General features: G+C 44.1%; 2 protein-coding genes and 1 long non-coding RNA gene across 19 annotated transcripts in view; 2 read left to right on the top strand and 1 right to left on the bottom strand.

Annotated features, from left to right (window-relative positions):
* The window catches only part of LOC308485006, a 43,964-nt gene extending 37,405 nt beyond the window's left edge, over positions 1 to 6,559 (top strand). The window contains exon 2 of the long non-coding RNA XR_013990290.1: positions 6,336 to 6,559. This is a non-coding gene — a long non-coding RNA (uncharacterized lncRNA). The remainder of the gene's footprint in view (positions 1 to 6,335) is intronic.
* The window catches only part of FGL1 (fibrinogen like 1), a 36,347-nt gene extending 10,097 nt beyond the window's left edge, over positions 1 to 26,250 (bottom strand). Inside the window, exons 1-11 of one of the 4 annotated variants that reach the window (XR_013990151.1) lie at positions 23,292 to 25,372; positions 22,813 to 22,936; positions 22,635 to 22,685; positions 21,657 to 21,771; positions 16,676 to 16,751; positions 9,163 to 9,343; positions 6,868 to 7,027; positions 4,946 to 5,043; positions 4,096 to 4,184; positions 3,342 to 3,529; positions 1,081 to 1,221 (exon numbers count right to left, since the gene is read on the bottom strand). Coding sequence is in view for 1 of the 4 variants with exons in the window: in XM_081020157.1 (XP_080876283.1) it covers positions 3,342 to 3,529; positions 4,096 to 4,184; positions 4,946 to 5,043; positions 6,868 to 7,027; positions 9,163 to 9,343; positions 16,676 to 16,741 (782 nt within the window). In the remaining 3 variants the exon portion in view is untranslated. Of the gene's footprint in view, positions 1 to 1,080; positions 1,222 to 3,341; positions 3,530 to 4,095; positions 4,185 to 4,945; positions 5,044 to 6,867; positions 7,028 to 9,162; positions 9,344 to 16,675; positions 16,752 to 21,656; positions 21,772 to 22,634; positions 22,686 to 22,812; positions 22,937 to 23,291; positions 25,373 to 25,939 lie in introns of those variants that run through there. The other 3 variants (XM_081020157.1, XR_013990152.1, XR_013990150.1) reach the window with 3 other exon arrangements.
* Positions 26,251 to 26,378: 128 nt separating this feature from the next.
* The window catches only part of PCM1 (pericentriolar material 1), a 48,535-nt gene continuing 47,375 nt past the window's right edge, over positions 26,379 to 27,538 (top strand). For 6 of the 14 annotated variants that reach the window (XM_081019743.1, XM_081019741.1, XM_081019740.1 and 3 more), the window contains exon 1: positions 26,381 to 26,557. The gene's annotated coding sequence lies outside the window, so the exon portion shown is untranslated. Of the gene's footprint in view, positions 26,558 to 26,586; positions 26,767 to 27,051; positions 27,289 to 27,538 lie in introns of those variants that run through there. The other 8 variants (XM_081019748.1, XM_081019750.1, XM_081019738.1 and 5 more) reach the window with 6 other exon arrangements.

Raw genomic sequence — 27,538 nt, 5'->3', positions numbered from 1 at the left:
TCAGAAAGAGTGGGGCCTTCCTGTGCCACTACAAGGAATGCTGGAAACCGGAGCAAAATTTGCCGCAATTTACATGTTTGTCGGAGGTCAGGAACAGAAATCACTCAAGCAAATATGAATAGAAATTTGCTTCTGCTTCTTTTTAGTACACACATATTATTATTATTATTATTATTATTATTATTATTATTATTATTTTACAAATTTATGTACCATCCTTCATCCGAAAAGCACAGGGTGGTTTGTAATATGTAGTTACATCACTTTCTGTATCATTTTTGACATTTTCATTGCAGGGAAATGCACTGGAATTGATTGCATACTTAATTGTATTAGTTTTGGCACCTGGGGGTGACTTCTGCCAATTCCTCTCTTCATTTGCAGCCCCCCACAGCACCACTTCCAATGACAGCCCCGCCCAAGCCAGGAGCAGATTTTCAGAGACTGCAGAGAAGCAGGAGGTGGGAAATTCATGTTCCATGAATGTTAACTTCTTGTATTCATGGAAAGAAAAGGCCAGGATCCAAGCCTCCATTGGGTTTGAAACTAGCAATAAAAAGTAAACAGCGAGAGCTGGAATAATCTATTTATGGTCATTATTCTGTGACTCCAAAAGATGTGACTCAGTTGGGTATATTCAGCAGTGATTCACCAGAAACAAACGTGACTCTCCAAAGAGCTCAGTAAAATGCAGACAAATTTCCTTCTGAAGTCAGTGGAAGATTTGAGTTCGCTGCAAACAGGATTTACACACAGGTTCATTTCCTCCCTTTTATTATTTTAGCATTGACGAGAGTAAAAAGATTTAGATTTGGATCAGCCCCACTTAGGACTGCTTGGATGACACTTGCAGTCACTGGTGACATGGCCTGTGAGTTATTAGGTAAGGGACAGGTCTGGGCAATTTCCCCACAAAAATGCAGAGCAAATAAAGGGTGACATAGACAAACATTGTAGATAATTTTGATGGACAACCCTTGCCAAGTGAATTTAGATTGCTCTAAAATGGTAAAAGGCAACTCATTTCCAAAGGAACAAGCACATTTATTCTGTAGTTGTTGCATAACTATATTGGCTTACTATTTTTAAATCTAATGACTTTTCTTTCAGCAGCTGCCATTAAAGTTTTCTTATGTATGCCAGTACTAATCCAGGAGTCTTCCTCGCCTGACTGATTTTGTGCAGGTCTCCGTGACGTTGCTAAAAACGTGCGAAGTCTCTCTGGACAAAGGGATTAAAAAATAACCCTGTTAACATTTATTAACTCATTTCCAGCGCTAACCTGCCCTACATTTCCAAACCAATGCCACATCTGATCTGGCAAGGGGCCAGATGAGACGTGGCAGTGGCAGACCTGTCTGTGTGTGTCAGAATCGGATTGTGGCACATTTAATATGAAATCGGGCATTGGGCAACTTAAAGGGCAGCAAGGGAATGCGGGAAAGGAGGGCTGAGTCCCCCCATTTGTTTTGCACCCTCAACGACTTTTTCACAGCAGCCTGTTCCCCAAAAAGCAATGGGCCAGATTTAACGGAGTTGTTGTACTAGCGGAAATCAGCTTGAGCCCTACTAATGAAACAGGACTTTTCCCCTTCTCCTCCTCCTGTACTAACCCTGCACCCTCCCCAAATCCACTTGGGAGGGTTGGGAGAACCCCAAAAACAGGGCACTATGGCAGCAGAGGGGTGATCATTCCGTCTAGCAAACAGAAATGATTGCACTGATGGAACAATTAATTGTCTTAGTGCAACGCTATATTTCCCCCCAGGGTGGTTTTTTTGTTTTTTTTAGGGTGCAGGTGGCGGCAGTGGATAGAAGCAGGGGAAGCTTTTGTTTATTATGGTAATTACTATTTTTCCTTATAGCTGCACCCAGCTTTCCATAAAAATGGACAAGATTGCTAATATAACACACACACACAGCTTAATCATCAGGACCTCTAAACGATTTATGTAAAATATACATTGTGTTACTGATAAAATCAAGTGTTGAAAGAAGTTAACGTAAAGCAATATTGTAGTAAGCAATATTGGAATGTTTAACAATAACGCCTTCTAAAAACTGGGTAAGTGCACATTATTTTTTTTTTTATGGCAACCAGGAAGGGTGCCAACTTGAATAAAATATGGGGGGGGAGACACAGGTAAGCCCCGCCCCACATAATTGATCACATGTTGTGGTGCACACACACCATTTGAATGACAATGCCCATCCAGTGGAGGGGGGGGGGGAGCTGGCCATTTTGAGCTTGGGACCAGGACTCGGAATTGTGTCCAGACTCAAACCAGAGCCAGCATAGCTGGTGTAACCTGAATCACGTGCTTCCTATAATTGGCCTCAGTCAACAGCCTGGCTGCAGCGCTGTAAACCAGCTGAAGTTTCCATCATTTGACTTTTCCAAGAGCACACTGCAGTAGTCCAAATGAGATATCTAGTATACCCATACCTCACTTGAAATTTCCCCTTCTTGCTTCATAGCAAGTATGTCCAACTTGAAGTAGGCTGTGATCTACGATCCAGTATAAAAACTGGCAGTGATCTATCACCCAGGGATGGGTGCAGGGTAAGCGGGCGCTGGCTGCTTCTCCTGAGGGGGCAGGAATGGTTGCAGGGTGGACAGCAGAGATGGGTGGGGCAGGCACTGCCTGCTGCTCCCAACACCAGCTACTTCCCCCTGCCATGGCAGGGGTGGGTGCAAGGAGGCACACATGCGTCAAAACAGCCCCTCCTGTAAGAGGAGTTCAGGACCAGCTTGTGGCTGCTCAGGTACATCTCCAGTGGAGGGGCATGGCGATCGACCAGAATTCATTCCAGGATAGACTGGTCGATCGCGGTTGACACCTTGGACATGCTTGTTTTATAGCATCACCTACATTCTGACACATGGCCTTTCCCCAGAATTAGGAGAAGGCAGGTTGGGGAAATACGAAGCAGTGATACAAATTATTTGTTATGCGGTCATAGGCCTGAGTAGCAAAAGGTGTATTTCATGCAAGGTAGCACAGAACGGTCATGGTATTTCCCCATAGTATAACACTTATTTGTGTTACATGCGCATTTTAACACACTCCCGCCCACCCCCAAATAAATACATTACAATTTTGGAGACATTGTTTGGTTAGATAGCCACATAGTAAAACTCGGAGAAGTACGGATTGTGAAGAGTAGCTGCTTTTTTGGCTTGCAGATTATTTAGGCAGTGCAAATCAGGCAGGTTGACATTGTGTGAGAACTGAACCAAATTTATTCCCCATCCCTAGAATAAATGCATGTAGAATAGAGATGATAATAAAATACTTCAAGTGCAAGCAGAATGAGGGGCCGAGAGGGAGTTAACTAACCTGTTAAACCACCAGCCAGCTTTATCTTCTTCAGCGCAGTTCTTTTCGTAGTTGTCATTATCTCTGTCCTTTGTACTGAATTTCATTCCTTGGTGGTTTGCCCACCATTTAACTTCAGGGTGAAACCCCCCAGTGAGGGAATCTCCTGCTGTTCCAGAGTATTGCCCACAGTTCATCTTGTAAGAGCTCTGGTTGATAGAGGGAGGGAAGAAAAAATAATCTGAAGCAGTAAGGTGCAACCTCGGCATCCAAAGAACTTTGTCAGAAAAACATGCGCGCAACCCAGTCAGAATTATTACAAGCAGAAATATCTCATACAGTTTCACTTAACATGCTGTGGGGGTAATATAAAAGGCAAGCAGGTATTTAAGGTGAAGGAGAAAAAGTTAAGATAGATTAGAAAGTGTTTCATATTTCTAAGATGCAACATTTGCCCCCCCCATATGTACAGTGGTACCTTGGGTTACATATGCTTCAGGTTACATACGCTTCAGGTTACAGACTCCACTAACCCAGAAATAGTACCTCAGGTTAAGAACTTTGCTTCAGGATGAGAACAGAAATTGTGCTCCGGCAGCGCGGCAGCAGCAGGAGGCCCCATTAGCTAAAGTGGTCCTTCAGGTTAAGAACAGTTTCAAGTTAAGAACGGACCTCTGGAACGAATTAAGTACTTAACCCGAGGTACCACTGTATTTATAATCCTAATTTCTATTAGAAGTGCCAAGGTGTCAGTTAACGAAGTGCATTTTATTACCTGTTCGTCTCCAACTCTGAAATTTTCATACTGTGCAAAACGCTGTTCATCCATAAAATCAGACATATCAATTTTCAAGGTATAATTCCCTGAAAAACAACAACGACAGTGTTGAGGATAAATTATCCATTGGAGCCGAGAGAGCTTCCATTCAATTCACTTGGTGCCTTATAAGGTGTCAGATTCAAGAAGTGTTAAATTCAACCAGCAGCTAAGAAGGAAATATCAGGAGCACACCAAAAATCTGCTTCTGATTCTTCCTGCTTAATTTTAACCCTAATTTTAACCTAGGTTTACTTGTCCCTAGGGATGGAAGGATCCGTCAGTTTTGGTTCTCTCAGTTTCTCATCTCTCCAATCTTAAAATCAGTTGTCCACATTTCTGCAGCAATTTGCAAATTATTTATTTAAATCCTCCAGAAAATTGACCAGCATTTTAGTGCAAATTTCTCTTAACAAACACCATTTTGTTTCATTGGAGAACTGCATCTCAAGATTTGGATAACTGCAAATTTTGAAAGATGCTTTTGTTTTGGTTCTCCCCCCACCCCTGGAAAGTGTGAATTTGATCATTTGTCCATAAATGCAAATGGAATCAAATTCTTCCCCATCCCTCCCTGCCCCACACGATGGGCATGGTTTAGGCCAAACCATACTGGGATTCAAGTGGAGAGGCCTGGCAGGCCTAATTAAGCCCACAGGGGGGAGAGAAAGCAAATCAGCTACAACCATGTTGGGGAAATTAAATGGTTGATTCCAGCCTTTGTTTCTAGCGTTACACAATCAGCAATGTTCCTGTCATCATTGGTTTACTTTACCTTAATGAACATTTACTAAGCAGGCCTTCTTACCCTGAGAGGTCAGATAGTGGAGATTTTTATTTCCAAGCCAGTATTCACCATCTGGTGAAGCAAAATCACCAAAACCTTGTTCATACTCAGCCCAGTCTCTGAAAACAAAATATAAACTTCTGATTTGGGTCACTCAAAGAGGATTATTAACTGGTCTTTATTAAAAAATATATATTTATTACAACCAAGAGGATTTTCAGACGCTCTTTAATGAAACACCCCTTTGAGTTGCACAGTCTCCTAATGAAAGCAAATCCCCAGTATTATATCAGTATATTTAGGGACATGCTTCTGGGTATATTTCACAGCAACCTCTGTTGTTTCCAATAGCTTCACTCCCTCAGAAATAGGAATATTAGTTTCTATTTGATTGGGTGAAAAAATTGCTGCTACTGTTTTGTGAAGATGCCATGCATGGAGATTTGCCTGCTAGGAATGCCTTTGGCATCTTGGGCCCTAATAGGTCATGTGCCCCAACTTCAGTGGGAGTGAGGCATACCCTCCAACATTTCTCTGATGAAAATAGGGAAGTCCCATTCCATAATGATAATTTTACTATTTATACCCCACACATCTTACTGGGTGGCTCCAGCCACTCTCACCAGTTTATAGAAAATTAAACATTAAAAAAACTTCCCTATACAGAATTGACTTCAGACGGCTCAGGGGCCAGATAACTCCATACCCTCCAACATTTCTCCGATGAAAATAGGGACATCCTAAGGAAAAGTGGGACATTCTGGGAGCAAATCAGAAACCAGGACAGCTTCTCTAAATCAGGGACGTCCCTGAAAAATAGGGACACTTAGAGATTCTGAGTGAGGTCGTACTTACTCAGCGCTGGGTATCAGGAGTCTGACTCCTACCATTCAGTGTCTGAAAGAAAGTCCTGCATAGGCTTTTACTAACCTTGTCACAGTCCCCAGGGAACTAAAGCAGTCTTAACTCCACACACAGAACTCTTTGAGGTGCATGAGAAAAATTAGAAAAAGGACCCTGTCTCAGCTGTTAAATAAATACAATTTTCGGTGGTGGTAAACTGAATGCTTATCTTAGCCAACTTCTCATGGGTCTAGTTGGACACAGAGGAATGGTGTTTGGAACTAGCTGGGAAACCACAAAGAGAAGAAGGCTCAGAGCCTGGGGAGTGGTGGTGGGACAACGATGGGTGGTCATAGGGAGAAGAGGAGGTGATGGAAGCTGAAGCGGTAGCAGGGCTTAGTGAGCTGGGAGAGCCTGTGGCAGAGAGAAGTCCAAAATCAGAGGCAGAAGCTGAAGTAAGAGAGTGAAAGCAGGGAGGCTAAGAGGCAGAGATGAGTCAGGCTGGTGAAGAGTCACGGGTGTCTCCTCTTCCTGCTGCGACAAGGTCCCCTACCCTCTTGTCTTCCAGAACCAGAAGAGGCATGAAAAGGGCAGAGAAGAGGTTGGCTGCACACTGGTAAAGTCTCCAACTGCTTGGAAAAAGCCCTGGAGAGGCGGCGACTTAGATGACTGTGGGGAGGCGGGGACTTTCAGTCTCTGCAACTGATACAAGGGGCCAGATCTACCGGGAATGCGCCGCCGTGCTCATTGGGCCTGACACTCAACCAAGTCTGTGGATATTGTGTTTTTGCTTTAAAAAAGTGTTAACTCCAACTTTGAACTGTCAGATACTGACTGGAAAGCCCCTGGCACACCAGCCCAGTTTTTATATTTGGATTAGGAAAGGTTTAGATAGAAGAAAGCGAACTGAAGTCAGACATGAAAATGACGCAAGAGTCATGAGTGTGTATGGACGTAGCTTCTCCAGGATCATCAAAGAGAAGCACTGAATATTACATTGCATCTTTCACTTTCAGGAGTTAGTACAGGGATAGAAGGTTTAGCATTAACCTCCTTCCATGTGCCTATGACTTAGTTCTGATTTTAAGCCCACCACTTACCTATCAAAATTTTGACTCCCGTCTGACCGTCTCTGAAAGACCGTCCATCCTCCTCCTTCTGACATGTCACAGTAGGCAGAGAATCCACTGGGGCTCTCAAGAGGTTTCATCTTGTAATATCCACTCTGTTTGTGTCCAGCGTTATAGATCTCCGCACAATCTGCATTGCCCCAAAACAACAGTCATTCCAAATAATGAAAATTGGTCTTGTTCTCATTACCACTATAATATATGCAGAGAGACACTTGGAAGGGGGTCTGTATTGGATTCTGACATTTTATACATCTACTCAAATGTTAGTCCATTGAGTTCAACAGGGCTTTCTCCCAATTAAGTGGGTGCAGGATTGCCTCACCCAGAGATACATGATATGCCTAGAAAGCTAAGCTAACATTTGCTGTTTCAAATGGTCTTGTTCCATGATCTCGGTTGAACTGTTTCAGGCTAAACCCCCGGAAGATTTCAAGTCATTTGTTGGTTAAATAAATACAAGGGAAACAGTTGGAAATTGGAGTTAACAAATTCCTAATTATATATGTTTAGCCCACAAATCCTTTTCCACTGTTACTGCTGACTTGGTCTTTATTGAAGACTAAGGTTTATTGAAAGCATATTATTTGTACAAAACCCAAAAAAACCTTTCTCTCTTTATTTGCAGCCTCCCAGCTCAGATTGACCATGCATATCTGGAAGCCCAGCTTACCTTCTAGCCTCCATTTTTGTGTCTTGCAATGGTAAAAATTAACTATTTATTTCTCAGTGTGGGAATAGTGGTGGCTGCATATACAATATACCTTCAAAACACCCCACCAAAGCATCTTTCTCACTGCCATTTCCTGGGAATTATAGCTCTGCGGGGGGTAAATTGCAGCTGCCAGGATCGTTGGCGGGGATGTGCTTTAAAGGTATGGTGTATACCATGGCTCAGCAAACTAAGGCCCGGGGGCCGGACCCGGCCCAATTGCCTTCTGGATCTGTCCCACGGACAGTCCAGGAATCGCCACGTGGATTGGCATGGGGATTCTGATTGTTCGGGCTGCACCATTCCCCCCCTGTCCCTCACACACACCGTGAAGGGGCCTCCTCCATCCCTCCTCCTGGCTTCTCCCTGCCCTGCCTAGAGGAGGAAGGGGGCTGGGCTTTGTTGAGCCATGGTTGGCTGAGCACCATTTTAAGCAGCCCCTCTCCAGAGCCAGCCCTTTCACACCGCTCGTCATCGTTGTCTCCGCTGCCACCAACCCCTGCTGCTCGCAAGGCACAGGAGCTATGGTTGGCTGAGCGCCATTTAAAGCAGAGCAGCCCCTCTCCACAGCCAGCCCTTTTGCACAGCTCATCGTTCCTCCACCACCGCCAGCCCCTGCCGGTCGCAAGGCACAGGTAAGCAGTCCCCGGGGCTCATCCGGTGCTGTGGAGAAGGGAGGGGAGAGTCGTGGGGGGGATTCCCCCCCAAAAATATAGTCCAGCCCCCCACAAGGTCTGAGGGACAGTGGACCGGCCCCCTGTGGAAAAAGTTTGCTGACCCCTGGTGTATACAAGCCCCATCCATATCGCCAATACTATGGCAACTGCTTTGCTGGGAACCAGTCTTGCCCAAAGGTTCCTCTGTTTGCATTCTGTTTCCTGGAATAAAGAATCCCCTTTACTGCTCATCTCTAAGTCTCTGTGCTGACCTGCAGTTGATGCAGCCCTGACAGCAGGGCAATGTGGCATCACTGACAGGCCACACAGGTCCTGCTTTCCAACCCTCTGTCTGAAGGACTGCACAAAGTGCATGCCACTCTTCTCAATAGGTCTCAGAGATCACTCCAGATCTCTTGACTAGCTGGATATGCATGTGTCTTGTGTACATTGAAATAAATAAATGACATTTACTCCCGGGAAAGTCATGCCATCAAGTCATTTGTTCACCCCACAGTTTTCCACACATTTCCCCATCAACTTTCCTAAATGCTTAAATTCGGATTTTTTTAAAAAAAAGTGGATTTGCTTATCTAGGGTGACAGTTCCCTTTAATCCACATCGCCCCAAACTAAAATTCTGGTTATGTGCTTGATTCTCTCTCTTTAAATGCTGACAATCTGGAGCCACCCTCTGTTGTTAAAGGCTGCTGCATTTATTGAATATGCTGCTGAGCGGATGGAAAAATTAAAGGAAGCAAGCTGCTCAAAAAATGGGATTTGCCGGTTTAACTTTTGGAAGTTCAGGCTATGGTAGCTGCATGCCATGGTTTGGTACAATGACTGGGTGGAGTCTATTTGAAAAGCAGAGAGAGAGGGAGGGAGATTTAGCCCAAACCTTTATATTCTCTTTCTTCTCCCAGATCAATAACACTGTTTTCACTTCCTTTATCTCTGTACTGCATGTCCTTCTCGATTAAGAGCTGCACAATCTTGGCTTGTTGCTGCTTCACACTTTGTTCCAGAAGTCTCACCTGGGCCTGGAGTTTCAGCTGCTCTTGGAAACAACTCTCTAAAGTCTGCTGGAGCAGTTCATTAATGGAAGAAGGAGGATGGAGAAGCATTAGTGAACTGTTGGGTCACTTCCAGACAAACCTGTTTATTGAACATGCATTCCTATTTGCATCCAGAGAGGTTAGACAATGTTGTGTTGAGCAACTCTTATCGCACCCTTGCCAGTGCATTTTCAATGGCTTTCATTATCGTAAAAATTCTGATTTCAAAGGGGAAGCACATTTGCTGCCCAAGAGCTCCAAATCAACTTTAACTGCACAACCTGAATTTTCTGTTAGGTTATTGATGCCCACGTGAAAATAGTGGCAGTATATAATCACTGAATTGTAGAGTTGGAAGGGACGCCGACGGTCATCTAGCCCAACCTGCTGCAATGCATGAATCCTGCCCAAAGCTGTCCCTGGGTGGACTCGAACCACCAACCTTCTGGTTAACCGCCAGATGCACAAACCCATTGCGCCCAGGTTTCCCACCTATCACTGCCTATCACATTCAGGTCCATGAGCCTATTTGAAAATAAGGAATGCAATATGCTCTTTAATTAGTAGTGCAAGGTTTCATAGCTAAAGTTGTGATTAATCATTTGACGTGGAATTGGTGGTAGCAGTTCATCAGGAAAGCTTTGTGGAACAGACTCTTTTTGTGCTCAGAAAGGTAACCCTGTTTGAGCAAGGAATATGGAGTTCAGACAAAGAAAACTCTGTGTGTCTAAGACGCATGAGTGCCCCACAGAAGGGAATTCAATCAAAGCTGGTACTTTGTAGGAGCTACATGCATCCATTGATCCAGCCAGTATTAATAACTGGTGAATTTACATAAACATTGCAGAAAAACTTGCCTTATCCATATGAAGATAGCAACAAGTGACACACACATTGTCTTTAATATCCATGCTCATTCTGTGCTGCTGTTTTTGCCCTTTTTCCTGGTTTGAAATTATCCATTTGGTTCTAAAAAAAAGACTATCTATCCATCTATCTATGTGCCAATCTATCAACACATCGTTCTGTTTAGTGTTCTCTTTTCTTTGATGGGACAACACTACATATTAGATCAGTGCAATTCTACAGCAGAATTTTCTTGGTTAAAACATACGAGATCCCACCCTCCCTCTCCAATTTAATTACATTTTGGCTTGACTTAAAAGTAGGAATTTGTTACTACAGTCAGGAAATACATACACAATCTGGGTCATAATTACATAGTGTTGCTTGCGGTGAAACAGAAGACTTCTGCACAGGACCAGACTTCGTTGGAGTCCCCTCCCCTCATTTTTTCACTACAAAAGACGTAATTCAGTTTTGTTGCCTAATAGCAGGAAATGAGCTACATTGGAAGGGAGGAGGAGGAGGAGGAGGAGGAGGAGGAAGGAGCAGCAATGATTCTGAAACTTCTACATGGAGGAAAAATTCAAAACAGAATATTATTTATAGACTAGATCCCTCTTGCCTTCAGTATTCATTCCTAGGTTGCTTTAAATAAGCGTTTGTTGCTCGAGGCATGTTGATGCTGGAGCGATCTTGATTGCATGCCTTCCCTTTTAAATATTTGTGTTGCATCTCAGATGTTTGTTTTTCATTTAATTCCTACCCTTGAGTGCAATCCAATATATGGCAGTGGAGAACAGCCTGGAAAACATGCGGCGGGATTAGGCAGCTTGTCAGGAAACTCTTCCAGAGGGACGGGCTCGGTGCCAGTCCAAAGCAGCTTCGGTAATGCTCCAACAATTCTCTCTGGAAGAGAAGGGAACTTGCCTGCCTGTTGGCTGTGATGCTACTTCAGTGTAAAGAGTGGAGCCCCTCCTTGCAGGCTCAGGTGTTGCACCATTCCTAGATTCGTAGCTGCTATATTATCCACCAGTGCTGCCAACTGACTAAAGGATTTTTACCCGATTAATTATCCACATTTTAGCTGGTTTGTTGTGTAGTTAACTGATTCAGTGTAACTTCAGACGGAACTGGGTGTTCCAATCAAAACAGGCAGTTGTGCTCCTAATTTGTCTCAGACCAACAGATTAAAAGGGATCTCGCTGTTTAAAATCATCTACCTATTAACCAACAAAAGCGGTTTTCCCCAAACTTGGGTCTCCAGCTGTTTTTGCACTACAACTCCCATCATCCCTAGCTAGCAGAACCAGTGGTCAGGGGTTAGGGGAATTGCAGTCCTAAAAAAAACAGCTGGTGACGCAGGTTTGGGAAACACTGAACTAAAGGCTTAATAGACTAATATACTGATTCAGCTGCCTCCCATATTATTTTATTATTACTTATTGGATGTATATACCACCCTATACCCGGAGGTCTCAGTGCGGTTCACAGGACAAAATCAAAATATAAAACCACAAAATATATAATCAAAATAAAAACAACCACCCAATAACCCCCCCAAAAAAACTTACATTTTAAAAGGGCGTATTGCATACCTTAGGATAAAGACAAATGCATTATCCCCATTTTATACAGGCAGGATTGATATGTGGAGGAAATTAGCATCTTACACAGCTGGATGGATGCAGAATCCATAGGAAGCTGCTGTATGGGGAGTCAAGTTATTGGTCCATCTAGATTATTATTGTCTACACCAGAGATGGGGTACCTCAGGCCTTGGCACTGAATGTGGCCCTCCTAGTCTTTCTGTCTGACCCTTGAATCTCTTCCTTGCACCCTTGCTAACCACATCTCCCCTGGCTCTGTTTTGCATCTTTGTACTCTGCTTGAATGTTTTTGCTTGGCTGGCATGCACCATTGAACTCTGATAATGCCTCTTGTTTGGAAGACTGAAAAGGATGAGCAAGAGGACATAGAGGTGAAATGCACATTTGTTGCTCCGCCCACTTTTGCCTCAGGCCCCACCCACCACTGACATGTGGTCTCTTTAAGATCAGATAGAAGGTAAGGTGACAATTGGTCTGGAGAAGGTTCCCCATTCCTAGTTTAAACTGGCAGCAGGTCTCCCAAGCCTACAGTACATGGATATGCCAGAAATTGAACATGGAACCTTCTGCATTTAGTGTCTGCAGAACACATAATTGACTACAATTCCAAATTAGGAGGTTTTGTTGTTATTTTTGCGGGGGGGTGTTTTATTTGCTAATGGCATTTATGAAAGGGAGCAGAGGTGCACAAAGTAAAGCAATGGCTTTTCACTTTAGAGTACCATATATGTAGACAGATGTTAGGAAAGGCTTGGTCTCTGTTTGAATGCATTTAAAAGGGGGAAATGACCATCACTACTGTTTTGTGCAGTGTTCATTTCAATGGCTTCCTCGAGCATTGAAAGCTGCACACAAATAATGCGTAACGATACAAAATGTGTATTCTTCATACTGTTCACTGGCCAGAGTTCTGGTGTAGTAATCAAGCATGAAGGAGAGCTCCCCCATGTCAAATATTAGATCTATTTGATGGGATAGGCTTTGGCCAATATGCAGTTACTTACATAGCCTTTTCTCTTAAGCTTTGCTCAGGAGAATTTAGAAATCTGTGCTGCAACACACATGCTCCCTCTTCTGGCTTTGCAACTGCAACACACCCAAGCAAGGAATTCTAGAATTCAGGAGTTGGAAAGGGACCATAAGGATCATCCAATCCAACACCCTGCAATGCTGGAATCTTTGTGAGGACTGAAACCACAACCCTAAAATTAATAGTCACATGCTCTACTGACTGACCAGTTTTGCAGCACTAGATACTAGGGTCTATATCAAGGGTGGAGAACCCTTTTCGCCCAGTACAGCAGAGCCTTTTCTCCATACTGGGCAACTTTCTGATAGGTATGCAAGACCACCCACCCACCCATCTTCTGAAGTTTTGATGTTGTCAGGCAATCCCAGCAACCTATCAAAGTTGGCCTGTGGGGTAACTTGCTGGCAAAGCAGTACCCAGCAGAACTGGATTCCGCTACTGCCCAGTGATGCCAGCTGATTGACAGATGGTCATGGTGATGGGAAAAAGATATCACAGGCTAAATTGGACCCCCGTGGCCCACAGACCAGAGGTTCCCCACCCCTGGTCTATGTCAGTGTACAGGGATCATTCGTGAATGAGTGCAATACATTTGTGAATGAGTGCAGCCCTCATAAATACACCACTAGGGCAGTCCTTTCGAGAAGCAGGCTGCTGGCCAAGTCTGAACACCTCCTAGCTGTTTAGTAGGGAACAGAACAAGGCTGCTCTTGTCTAGATTCAAATTCATATTTCAAAAACAAAGCGTATTTTAGGCATACTTGAGATGGCTATTTTGTGTATGTGTCTCATAATAGCATGGACGTGTGATAAAGCAGAACAGTCATCCACTTATAAGCAAGAAGTTCCAGTAAGGTACCTGTGTTACATTTGCTGAATAAAAAACAACTCATAATCCAGCAGCACTTTAAAGGCATATTGTCAGGGCTGCCTCAGGTCTCAGCTCACAAAAGACCAACGCCTTTCTTTTCTTATATACAAAAGTGTTTATTGCAGTTCATTGTTTGCTTCAGATCCGAGGCGCGCAGCCCTACGTCTGTTAGGCTTAGACCGCTGAAGTCCCTTCTGAATCCGTCCCTCCCCTGCACCAGTTTAAGAGGCTTGCGCTGCTCCACCTCTTTCTCTCTTTCCTTTTCCGCAGGGTCTTTCTGCCCGCTGGGGTTTCGCCCCTCCTGGATTCCTCCGACGCGGAATCAGACTGCTCTTGCCCCCTCCTGCGGGCTTTGGGACCTGGCCCCTCCTCCGGGCTCCCTGTACTTCCGCGCGCCTCTACATTTGAACTTGGCGCGCGCGCCCAACCCCTAACTTTCCTTTTGACAGCTACGCTACTCCCTTCACTACTCCCCTCCCCTTCCGGGAGGGTGGCTTGCTCCGACCTCCCTCCTTTCTCTACTGCCGGAGCCGCCTCCCCTGATACACTGGAACCTCCACCCCCTTCGCTGCACTCTGGCGGGGAGGCTGGTCCTGACGCCCAGCTGCCACTTTGGGATCCCCCACTGGCCCCCTGCTCCTGACACGTCCCCCCTGGGGCTCCCCTGGCCTTGACCACCGGCGCCCCCTTCTGGGAATCCTCTGATTCGCTGGAAAGACTCATGGAATCTCTAGAGTCATTGTCATCCTCTTCCTCGCTGTCCTGGGATTCATCCCCATCGCTCTCCATCTCCTGCCTACCCTGTGCCTCTGTCCCTGAACCCCTGACACATATGAATGTGATTGGCCTAAGCTTACAGCTTATGACATGCCATATTAAACATTAGCCTTTTAGGGTGCTACAGGATTCTTCGCTGCCTCCCCCTTTTAAGGAAAGGGATTTATGTTTTAGGCATGCACTGAAGGCACCTGCGCCTCAATTTTGGAATCAAGGAGCACCCCCAAATTATGTACCATCAAGGGGGAGTGCAACTTCACCCAGAACAGGTAGTCTCCCCAATTCCCAGACATGAAAACCACCTAACTGCAACACCTCTGTCTTGTCAGGATTCAGTCTATTTGCCGCCACCCCCCATCCAGGCCCCCCCCCGCCTCTGGACACTAGTCCAACACCTGCCCAGCCTCTCCCAATTCAGACAGAATGGAGACCAAGATGAGTGTTATCAGTGTATATGTGATATAGTGCTCCAGATCCCTAGGTGATAGCTCCAGTGGCTCCATATAGAGGCAAAATAGAATGTGATACGGAATAGACACCCCAAAGGGCCCTCCACACAAATTCCATGGGTATAAACAGCAATCTCCCACAAGCAGCAGCATCTGAGGGTTGGGTAGCATAAGTGAGGTTTGTGCAACAGATATCATGCCCCACGCAACCCCTAAAGTAGCCTGTTGCCTTCAAATGCAATGGAAGATGTCGTCCCATCACCAGTGTCGAAGGAAGATTCAGCTAACAGTCAAGTTGGCTTGGGTCCATTTTTTCCTTTGCTTCAAGCACCAAAATTTCCGGGCTGGCCCTGGCTATTGTTCTGCAGATTTACCATCTCTCAGAAGTCTCCAAGCACTTGGAAGGCGGGTGGTTCCAAACAATTAATGTCAATACATAAGATCAGAGATAATAAGCAGCCTCCTTGCCTCCCACTGATTTTCCAACAAAGTCATTTAAGGGCAATGGCGAGTTTCTCATGTTTAGAATGCCAGAGTTGCTCCCTCTGGGGAAAAGTCACAAGGGCAGTTCTCTAAACATTACCAGAAAGCAGCACAGCTGCAAGGTCCTGTGCTCTTGAGGCTTGCTCATTTCAGTTCACCACTGTGTAAAAATGCCTCACAGGTAACTGGACTTTAAACTGCTAAACTGGAACATTACAGAACTAGAAAAAAGGACTTCAGAAGTACACGTTTGGAGTGGTCAGGTATTATTTTCCTTTGCCTTTTAAAGCCCCTTGAAAGGAACAGTGAGAAACATAACATAATCATCAGGGGGAATGCTATTTAGATCATAGCTATGTCATTAATTGGAAACAGATTGCGTGTAACGGACTCTGCCCACTTTATTGACTTTGGGTTTTTTTCTAAACTCCAAGCCAGATATTAAACAGCTGCTGTCAAATCCTGCGGTCTGGACATGCAATCACATTTATCCCAGCTGCTGCCATTAATGCATGCAGAAACTTTTTATTTTACAGCTTTGCATGGCCGATTACAAGCTAACATCCATCCGATACGTTCTCTCGAGGAAGGTTTATGTCAGGTTAAAAGAGCCAACCATGAAGGCACCCTTGTTCCTCCTTTCCATGAACATCATGAAGATAAAATGTTGTGTATTCTTAGTACTTTGGAACTTAAGATACTCTGTATTGAGTTAAGAACATTTGAAGTACCCACTAAGAACAATTAAAGAAGCATTTTTTCTTTGTAACTCAAGGGTTGTGTCCAGATTTCTTAAATTTTAGTTTTCTTTGGGGTTAGGTGGATTTAAAAGAGGATTGGACAAATTCATGGAGGATAAGGCTGCAATCTGCAACAGCTACTTCCAGAAATGTACCATATGCAGCTCATCTCTGGTCTACATATTATCTTTTAATATATCTTTAGACTCATATTTTCATGTTCAACTAAAAAAAAACCTCTGTGTAAGAAGCTGTCCTTATCTGGAGAGCAAGCTCTCCAACCAACCATCTTAAATTAAAACAGGAACTCTGAGGCAATAGTTCTGATCTGATGTTTTTAATGCATAAAAGTAGCAATTATAAACTCTGTTGAGGGGTAGGACTTGATGACCCTCGTGGTCCCTTCCAACTATAGCATTTTATGATTCTACTATCAGCTTAAGCCAAATGTCACCTCTGAACTCAACAGGATCCAAGTATGAATAAGCTCATTTTTTTTCTATTATATGGTGAGAAGAAACTACAAATCCTCCTTGTATTGTGTAAAACTTACCAAGCCAGCTGTGCCTACTATCAATACAGTCTGGAGAAACAAATGAAATAAACTCCAATTTTTCATTTTGATGAGCCTGCAAAAGAAAACAACATCTTGTGTCAGCAGGAAGTACAAGCATAGCTGCTGATGACTCAGCACTGTATTTGCAGAAAAAATCAAGGACCTGCTGTTTGCTCCCTCATTTGCATAGCTGAGGCAAGAAGTGCATTGCTAGAAATCAAGTTCATCTGAACTAAAATATTTTAATGCAGCATACAGCTTTAAAAAAGAAGAATAAGTGCTCCTCAACCCTATGGTCTGGTTCACCCGACATAGTATACCAAACTATGGTTTACTGTGAACAAGCAAACATGACGATGCATATTGCTCAAATCGCACCCACTTTGCTTCTCCCTTCTCCAAGTAGGAAAGAAACCAGAGTACTGGCTGAGTATTAACATGCAAACAAGTGCTTGTGGCATGTTCCTGTTTTCAAAAAACACAGAGAAACAAGAGGAAGCCTAGATGTGCTCTTGTCTTCCTCTCTGCTTTGCTTGGAGAGAATCAAATTGTGGAAGATTAGCAGCCAAATCTAACAACGCATGTTCTTGCTACTTAGCATGAGGAGGGGTTAAGGCTACAGAGTTGTATTGCTGACAGGCAGAGACTCATACCATAGAAATGTAATTGGTAGAGAGGGCTCTATGTGATGTCATTTCCCCTCCTCTCATGAGGTGGAAGGAGCATATAGCATTTCTGGTTCTCCACTCTCTCTCTGACCAGCGACAAGAGCAGGAATGTATAAGCTAAACAAGCTATAGCTTAGGACTGCACTCTCTTGGGGGCTAAAAAAAAAATTAAAGTAAAAAAAACCCACGATGTACATTTCCAAAATATAAGATAAACAACAAATAAAATAAAACCTACATACAGCAACAGTGTTTTGTGTTGTGTAGGCTCCTATGATGTAAGTAACGGGCCCCGCCTGCTAGCCTGCTCCCTAAAATATCACTGGTTTGCTCATTTCTATATATAGGGTGCCTACATTCTGCTTGCAGAAATGGCTTTAGATACCTATTAGGTCTATAAATTACCATATAGCATATATTCAACACAAAAAAGCAAGAATTTGTTGTTGACAAAGGAGAGCTAGACATATAAAGGGCCCCATTACCTTCAGTAGCTTAGGGCCTCATCGAATCTAAATCCGGCCCTGTGTCTATGGCAACATGTGGATGCTCAGATGCTAGTCGCGCACACATTGCGGGGGTGGATCTAAACTACCCGTTTGCGGTGTTAAGCTCCTGTCTGGAAACACTTACAGTCAAGTTAGAAAGTTACTTCAGCCATCCATCTGTTGCTGCAACCATCCATACATTTAAAGCATAACTTCCACACAGTATTCTGGGAACTGCAAGTTGTTAAGGTGCTGGATCCCAGTTCCCAGCATTCCTAGGGAGAAGTAATTTGTTCTAAATGTATGCCGTGTCTGCAGCTGTGGAATCATTGCCAAGTTTATTTTCTCAGCACATCTGGAGGTCAATTTAGCCAATGATGACATTCAGCAATCACCATTATCAGGAGAATGTTAGCCGCTTTGAGACTCCTTCAGGTAGTGATAAAGCGGGATATCAAATCCAAACTGTTCTTTTTCTTTTTCTTCTCTTCTTGCTGGACTGGTTCTGCCCTTGTGTTCAAGCCTCTCAGTTGCATTCCAGCAACATTTTCAACTTGAACAAAAGAGAGGCATAGAAGAAGACACCTTCACCCGGTATGGTTTCCCTTTATACATGGCCCAACAAGACAACAAGAAGAATCCACCGACAGCATATGAATCAATCTGGCTAACCCAGGCTTCTTCAACCTTGGGCCTCCGGATGTTTTTGGCCTGCAACTCCCATGATCCCTAGCTAGCAGGACCAGTGGTCAGGGATGATGGGAATTGTAGTCTCAAAACATCTGGAGGGCCAAGGTTGAGGAAGCCTGGGCTAACCTGATCCACACCCCACTCACATACAAAAACAAAAACAAATCTAATAGCTAACCAAAGACAACTAACCAAACCCTAGGCCACCCCCAACCTCTCTCACCACCAAGGAAATACAAAAAGCGAATAGGAGGAGAACCCACACAAGTGACGCTGACACAAAACCCCACACATACTCTAAGTAGAAGAACAGAAGCATTGCCACCCGACCCCGACCCCCATTTACCATACCCCCGCTTTTCTTACTGACCTAACACTGTATGCAACACTAATGTCTCACAACAAATGAAACTGATCTGTAGAAAACACAACTTGAAAAAAGAGACAATGCATGCATTTTTGTAAACTAAGAAATCTTTAATAAAAATATACTAAAAAAAAGCAAACTATATAAAAAAAAGAAGAGGCATCTAGCTGCTTTGGGAAGTTAAAACTTCCAGTCCAAAGATATTAAGGCCACACTTAAAATCACACTGCTGCCTGAATGAGGTTCTTCACTGCTATTTTGATTCCCTCCCTTAATGAGATATATTTTAATAGGGGGAAACAAAACAATACAAGTAAATAGAATGAAATACTGTAATTAGGCATACGTGGAAACTGAAGCAACAGAAAAAAGATTCTTCAGTACAAGAGAGCTAATACATTGTAATTTTAAACACAGCTGAAATGGGTTGCACGGGTTTTAATAAGGGTTATTCCCCCTAATTGTTGGCTTTGTAAACTGAAATCATATGCAAGATATCCAACACAATCCAGTGCATTTTCACTCAGTTCAGTGGAACTTCATCCCAAATAAATGCTTACAGAATTGTAGTCTTCTCATCTTTACAGACCTGCAACTCACCTTAGCCCAAATATGCAATGTGGCTTAGTTCTTAATTTTAAAAAAAAAAAGTTTCTATTTATTACCCACTTTTTTCAGAAAGGTGAACTTGAAGTGACTTGCAGAAACAAACATTTAAAACCATAGGTGCCAACTCACTGGGGTCCTGGGTGCCAGAGCACCCACAAAATTCCCCATGAAGGGGCCAGGCAACCACAAATTTTGGTGCCAGGGCCATGCACTGTGCATGGCACCCACAGCCCTGGGCACCCACAATCACAGGGCTAAGCTGGCACTCCTATTAAAAACAAACATAGAAACCACCTAAATGCTCACCAATGAATATGTATAAAAGAGCAGACCCAAATCCACACCACTCTATCCAAAGATAAGCAGCAAACTAAGGCTCAAGGGCCTGGGTGAATATATTTTTTCTGCTTGGCACCTAAATGGTAGAAATCTTGCTGATACAATCCACCGTAAGTCACGCTGCCACCACTTGAAGATCTACAACTTAAAGGGTCCAAGATACAAAATAAGGTAAGATTAACTGGGAGTTCTGTTCCCACTGATTTCCCATAGAAATTGTATAGACTCCCAAATATTGACTAATTACAGAAGACTAATGATCAGGTTTGAGCTCTAGCCACAAAAAACACATTCATAGCAGCGAAAGGATGGCACAGAAAACCACACTGCCATGTTTGAGTTCCCCATGACTGAGTGCAACAGGTAACAATGATCTGTGTTGTTGCGACATCATCACATCATGCCTTTCCCTGCCTTCACTCCACATAATTAGCTATTGCTAGCAGTGGCAAAGAAACACATATGATGATGTCACAAGATGGGTAAGTGCTGTGCTATATTGACATGCAGCGGGCAGAGCCTGTGATATGCCTGATGATATGCTTGATGATTTTGGGAAAACAAAATGCTTGCTTACAAAACTATTGTACTACCAACTTTACTGTACACTGGTGAAACATGGACCACTTATAAACGCCATCTCCAACTCCTCAAAAGATTCCATCAATGGTGCCTCCAAAAATTTTTACACATCTTTTGAGAAGGCAGGCGCACTAATGCCAGTGTACTGGAAGAAGCAAAGATCCCCAGTGTTGAAGCAGTGATTCTTCAACATGAACTTTGTTGGACTGGTCATGTTGTTCGGATGCCTGATGATTGTCTTCCAAAGCAACTACTCTATTACCAACTTAAAAATGGAAAGCGTAATGCTGGTGGTCAATAAAAGGTTTACAGACTCTCTCAAGGCAAATCTAAAAAAGGGTAGTATAGACACCGAGAACTGGGAAACACTGGCCTGCAAGCACTCCAATTGGAGAACAGCCTTTACCAAAGGTGTCATGGGCTTTGAAGACGCTCGAACTCAGGATGAAAGGGAGAAACGTGCTAAGAGGAAGGCACGCTTGGTAAACCCTCACCGTGATCAACTCCTGCCCGGAAACCTATGTCCCCACTGTGGAAGAACGTGTGGATCCAGAATTGGCCTCCACAGTCACTTATGGACTCACTGTTAAAACTGTGTTCATGGAAGACAATCCTCCTTGGCTATGAATGATCGCCAAAGAAGATGCTTGCTGATGGTATGTAACTCTGCCTTTCTGTTATATATCTCCCCCACAGCCCTTGCAATCTCCCTTTGCTATGGATTTACTAGAAGAGCAATTATAGTACAGTCGTTCCTGCTATGGTTCATGGCAAAAATGAGGTGAAATTTGACACAGATTTTGTCAGCTTCATGCAATTTGTTGAGTCAAATCTGTGGGGATTGGGAGTCCTGAATCCCATGACCTTCCAGATAAAATTAAATGACATTGGCACAACCCTTGCCAATTTTATCAGGCTAGTTCTTGTAAAGCGTCTGCAAAAAATTGCTTTTGTTCTTGTTGTCTAGAAACACCCACTACCCACTGAAACATATTAGCTCAGATTAACTCATGCCATGCAAGCCTTTGCATACTTACTTGAAAGTAAGTTGCACTGCACTCAATGAGACTTACTCTCCAGTAAGGGTATTGAGGATTGCTGCTTTACTTTCTTTTCCAGCAGCTCACTAAACAATTAATCCCATTAGAGCACACCAATGTAATTAATGTAAGTACAGCATATATATCTGGTGATAGAGAAATCACCTCCACCCTCGAAACAGTCTTGTCATTTACCTTTAAATGCTGGAGAGAAAGAGAGACCCTTCGGAGTTGATGCAAAGAATATCACAGCCTTCTCCAGAATGAGATAGTTGTTGTTTTTTTGCTGTTAATTTCTGAACCGTCCAAACTGTAATGAGTCAGTGGGGAGGAATGTTCAGAGGAGTTGCAGTTGTCCTAACCATTGCTAGCTTGCCACATTACAAATACAATACTAGTAAGATCAACCATGCAATGAAAAAAAATAAGGGGGGAATAAAAAGTTTATTGCTAAACAAAAAGTTACAAACATTCTCCTTCATTTGACACCAAGTAAAGTTGTACAGCATGAGATCCCACTGGACCCTGCTTTTTCCTTCTGAATCTCACAGGAGGTTCAGTGACATGGGGAGATAATGTATTCATCTTGTGTATGATAACAGCAGTGAGGTCACTATGTGCTGGAAAATGGCACCTATGTATCATAACCACAACAGACAAGTGGATGGAAAAAGTATTGGTATTGCCAAAAGGTAATGGGCAGCTGTACAATGCCTTTTGAAAAGGCTACATGAGCACTCGGGTGGATATGAATATATAAATGCATGTTTGCATGTTCCCAAAGAATCCAAAATTGTGCTAGGGACTGCAACAGTGGGAGGTAATGTGGCACACAATATCTATTGAATCAAGGCTGGGAATGCTCACATCTGAAGCTGTGAAGAGCCGCTGCCAGCCAGTGTAGGCAATACACTAAGATGGACTAATGGTCTTTCAGTTCAATGCAGCTTCCTTAGGGAAGCATCAGGGAGATCTCCACTGAACACAGTTGCAATTTACTTCTAAGTAATCATGTATAGCATTGTCTTGTTAATCTCTGAAAAATGCTGTCACCACAGAAGAAGTAAAGTCTGACGATATGTCTAAGAACCATTTTCTAATTAATAGTTCTTTCTCCGTTATAAACTTTTGACATGTACATTGCTTTTTCTTCTTAACCACATAGCGACATACACAAGAGCTGCTCAAGAACTGCACCTATTTCCAGTTTTTAGGTGTTTGTTTCTAGAGAAAAGAAATTATTACTTATGTCATTAGTTTTTAAAGCTGTACCATTTGTGCTTTTGTGTTGTATTTGGCTGAATTTCAGATCTGGTAAGATGATCGGTGTTTAAAAGATAATGTTACACACCTGTCATTTAGCTGCAAATGTCCCACAGACTAGCACTATGCTCATTTTTGAGAAACCTTGACTGCTATGTGTTAAGTACCACCTGGAAGCTTTGCCATTTCTCAGAATGCTGACATCAAATCACCTTGAGATGTTATGTAAAAATACAGAAAGGTCAGAATGGGATGATGCATCTTATCCATCTGCTTCCTGTGTTTTTTCAAAACATCAGACTAAGGTTCAGGTAGGGCATTTGACTACTGATGAACATATTTTCTTCTTTTTATTTTTTTTATTGCGAAAGGAATCAAACTAAACATTACCCCCTCCCTCTCGCCTCCCCTTTTCCTGCCAAGGAGGGGAAAAATCCCTGCCCAAGGTGGTCTGGATGGGGGATCTACAGTTCTGCGGGGATGATAAGGCAAAACAGAGAGAGATTGTTGTTGTAGTCAAAGATACAGAGTAAAAGTGGACATGACCCTTCAAGGTGTATTATAAACTATTACTTCATTCTCTGTTGAAGCTTCGTGACTTTTTGGACAGCTTTATTTGTGGCATGAAGTCTCCCTCAGAATGCAACTGCAAAAAGAGTTCACGTTTTTAGATCAGACGTGAACATTATCCAAACTTTTAACATTTTAGGCAGAGCACTTTGCATTAAAGATAAGAGCTCATATGGACAGAAAATCATTCTGTCTTTGAAGCCTCTAACATTGCTTGGTACTCTAGATTCCTGACTGCTGACACATGCATTAAATTAAAGCCATAAGGTGTTGAGAAAGCAGTTCAGTATCAGGGGCATTTCAAACTGCAGAGGAATGATTGTTATCAGATGCTCTTTTAATTTTTCAATTATTAATGCACATCATGCCCTCAAGCTTGTTTTTGCAATGTGCTCTCAGAATTTGGCACTTATTCATCTTACTTCCTGCAACAGTACCTAAGGAATGGAGAATGTCTAATTGAACTGGGTATTGTCAGAAACAGCTATGTTGCTTGAAGAGTATTAATACAAAATAAGTAAAGAAACAGTCTTCATTAGGTAACTTTCTGGTAGTGTAGGTGTGGAAAAGATTTAAACATTTTACAGAACTCATCCTCACTTTGTCTGAACAACGGTTGTTTGAAACCTCACATACTCCTGCCTGCATTCTTTGGATGTTTCTTTGGATAAAGTCCATTCTGGAACAGGATGTATTCAGGCTGATGAAAGGGTTTGTGTGTTCCCTCTTCCCCTTCCCTGCCTTATTTAGGAACAACCATTTTACAGTAAGATTCACAGAAACCAATTAGTCTGAAAGGTGAAATTCCCTAGAAATATTTCAAGCCAGCATGTAGATAAAGACAGATTAAGAGCTCAAGAACCAATTTTAAATTTAACTTGTCCCCTTTCTCCTCCTTTATCTCCCTACAGACAATGACAGATTTTAAAAATACTCAGTCCAAGGGAAAAGCTGAGAAAAGATGAGGCTTTCAGAAAGGTTATTAGGAAAATCCTTTGTGGTTTTTAAATTTTATTTACAGGAACCACAAGAACAGAATAGCTTTGCTTTCTGAAGTGCTGCAGTGTCACTGCAATGCATGGGATTGGGACCCAAATTCTCAGTCTGTCTTTTGGGTGCCAAAAATTTATTTAATGTGTGGTCTTAAGATACAGAACATATCAGAAATGAAACTTACAAGAACATAATAACTTTGTACAATCTATAAACTCTCAATAATATTTTAGTAAATAAACATGTAGTTTCCTTACGTTCTTCTGCCACCTGCTGGACAGATTAATTTTTTATACTGGCACAATACAGAATCGCATTTAATCTGCTCAAGATTAATTAACATGGCTTGATAAAGAATAGGTGTTAAAATTTATTTTTATTTTTTAAATTTCTATACAGCTTTATATTTTAAAGAAAAATCTCAAAGCGGTTTGCAACATAAATGCAACCATCATCTCATAAGAACTGTGAGGGGGTTTCTGATCTTTTGAGTTTAGGGCAGTTAACAGAAGTTTGTGAGTTTGTGGGCCTTAAAGGTAAAGGTAAATGACCCCTGACAGTTAAGTCCAGTCGCAGACGACTCTGGGGCTGCGGCGCTCATCTTGCTTTACAGGCAAAGGGAGCCGGCGTTTGTCTGCAGTTTTTCCGGGTCATGTGGCCAGCATGACTAAGCCGCTTCTGGTGCAACGGAACACCAAAACCAGAGCAGTGCACGGAAACGCCATTTACCTTCCCGCTGGAGCAGTACCTATTTATCTACTTGCACTTTTTGATGTGCTTTCAAACTGCAAGGTTCTGATCAGCAAGCCCAAGAGGCTCAGTGGTTTAGACCACAGTGCCACTTGCATCCCTTTGTGGGCCTTAGCCTGGGTTAAAATCCAATGAAGGATTCCAACAAGCCAGACAGGGCAGTTCCTTGGTGAGACAGATGCTGCTGACGGTCTTTAGTCTAACAAATGAAGTGGTTTTGTGCCAGAAGGCACATGAAACCCTCCACCGTAGGCTCAGGTGGCATCTATGGATAATAATAATAATAATAATAATAATAATAGGTAAATAAACCACTTATTATTATTAATTGAATTTATATACCGCCCTATACCTGGAGGTCTCAGGGCGGTTCACAGAACAAAACTGAAATATAAAACCACAAAATACATAATGAAAATAAAAACAAACAACCCAATAACACCCCCCCTCAAAAAAAACCACCCACAGCTTAAAAGGGCATACAATGTCAATCAAATCAACCAAAGGCCTGGTTGAAAATTAACATTTTTTGCCTGGCACCTAAAGGTGTAGAATAAAGACTCCACCGTCTCCGCTGTCCCTCCTTCCAAGGAAACTGAACCCTGCGTAGGCAACTGAGAAATCTTGCACTGCTCAGAGACTGAGGTGGTGTGCCATGTTTTTGTTTTTTAAAAGTGAGCCTCTAAGCCCTTAAAGAAAGTTAAGAAAACGAAATGAGCGCCGCACCTCATAGTCACCTGTGACTGGACTTAATCGTCCAGAGGTCCTTGACCTTTTTTAAAAAATAGATTACATATATGGTGCTATTCTGCCTTTTTGAATACAGATTTGTGTGTGTAAATTGCATTTGTGGCCTCCGGGTGTAGGGCAGTATATAAATTCAATAAGTGTAAAAGTTCCACCTTTCTTCCTTTTCCTGCCAGTCAGCGAGCTCAGCCCTGATGGACCAGGAGAAAAGTGTGGAAACAATTCAACCATGCCCAAAGGTAGCATCTCCGTTAAAAGATGTATACTGTATTGCTAGTAACCGGTGATTCTGCGCCTGTCTACTGAATCCGCGGTTTCTGAAACAGAAGAGAAACGCAGCAATTTTATCAGCCAATGCGAAAACCTATTGCACTTTGAAAAGGCTCCTCGGCGAGTCGGGCGATTCTCCGCACTGAGGTAACGCCGCCGTTCCGGAAGCCCGATATCCCACAATGCAACGCTCTCTGCCACACAGGCTCGAACTACGCTCCCCAGACTCACTCGAGAGGAGGCCGGCGGGCGGTTCGCGAGGGGGCCGCGCGCGCGCTGCGCTCTGGGAAACGTAGTTCGAGCGCGCGGGTCTCGCTCGAGGCGGCCCCTCCGCCGCCTCCGCCTCCTTAACGCCCGTCGAGGAAGAAGCGTAGCCTCAGGAGGACCGGGCCACGTGACCCGGGGGAGGGGAGGAGGAGGAGGGGCGGGGAAGAGATAAGAGAAGGCGAGCCGTCGGCGGAAGAGCATCTCTTTTTTCCCGGCGGAGGGGCGACTAAGTAACGGTATGTATCCGTCCGCCGCCTTCCTTTCACCAAGATGGCGGCGGGGACGGCCGTTGGAACGGGGATGTGAGGGGGGACCCCGTCATGTAAGCACCCTCCCGCTCCGTTTATGGAACGAGGACGCCGACGGGAGCTGCCGGCCGAGAAGGACGGAAGGCGGCGAGGTTCGGCTGCGCCCTTTACCCTCTCAAAACGAGGAGCCCCCTGAGGTGGGAGATAACGGGAGGCAAAACAAAAAGCGCGCGCGCGTGTTATGATGGGGAGGGGTGCCTCTGTGGGCCCGCCTGAGGGAGCGCGCGCCTCAGGAACCGCGCGCGCTGGTGCGGAGGGGGGCGTGTCCACCCGCTCCACCTCCAGAGCCCCGCGCGGCGCCCTTGGTAGGCTCCGCCCCCTGCGCCTCGTTGGGAGGGGAGCCTTGTCTCCAAGGAGACGGAGTGTTCTCTTTCCTAATTGGCCCGAAGCCAGGCTGCTTGGGTCGTTCGGGTCCCGCCCCCCCGCTTTGCTCCTCCTCCATCCTCTCTCCGCCGCGATCGGGACTTTGCCGCCGATCTCAAGGCAGGAGCGGGGATTTCTGAGCCCCTGGCTCCGCCCCTCCAACCGTCTTTCTGACCCCGCCCCCGAGAAGCGGCAGGTAAGGAGGAATCGGCAGTCGCGCTGGGGCGGCCGTGGTTGGAAGAAGAGCTCGGGGCTCGGTTCCCTGCCTGACCGGGCCTGCACAGCGCCGGCCGCGGGTAATGGATCGGCTAAGATCGTTTCCTTACGATTGCTGCCTTTTAGGGAACTGGGTTTGGGTCCGCTGCTGTAATTGGGGGGGGGGACCCATCCCAGGTTGTTTCCCAGTCTCGGTAATAATAGGGGAAAGGGGCTGGGCCTTATGATTAACTCCGAGGGTCGTGAGCTGCGGTTGACCTGGCCAAAGAATTGTGTCGGGGTCTGCGTTCGAAACTCCCATTGTTCCAGGCAGAGTTTTGCGACCGGGGA

Source organism: Podarcis pityusensis (genome assembly GCF_964106645.2).
Source record: "Podarcis pityusensis genome assembly, chromosome: 9".
Lineage (NCBI taxonomy): Eukaryota > Metazoa > Chordata > Lepidosauria > Squamata > Lacertidae > Podarcis > Podarcis pityusensis.
The sequence above is the reverse complement of the archived record's forward strand: the minus strand, read 5'-3'. Positions and strand labels throughout refer to the sequence as shown.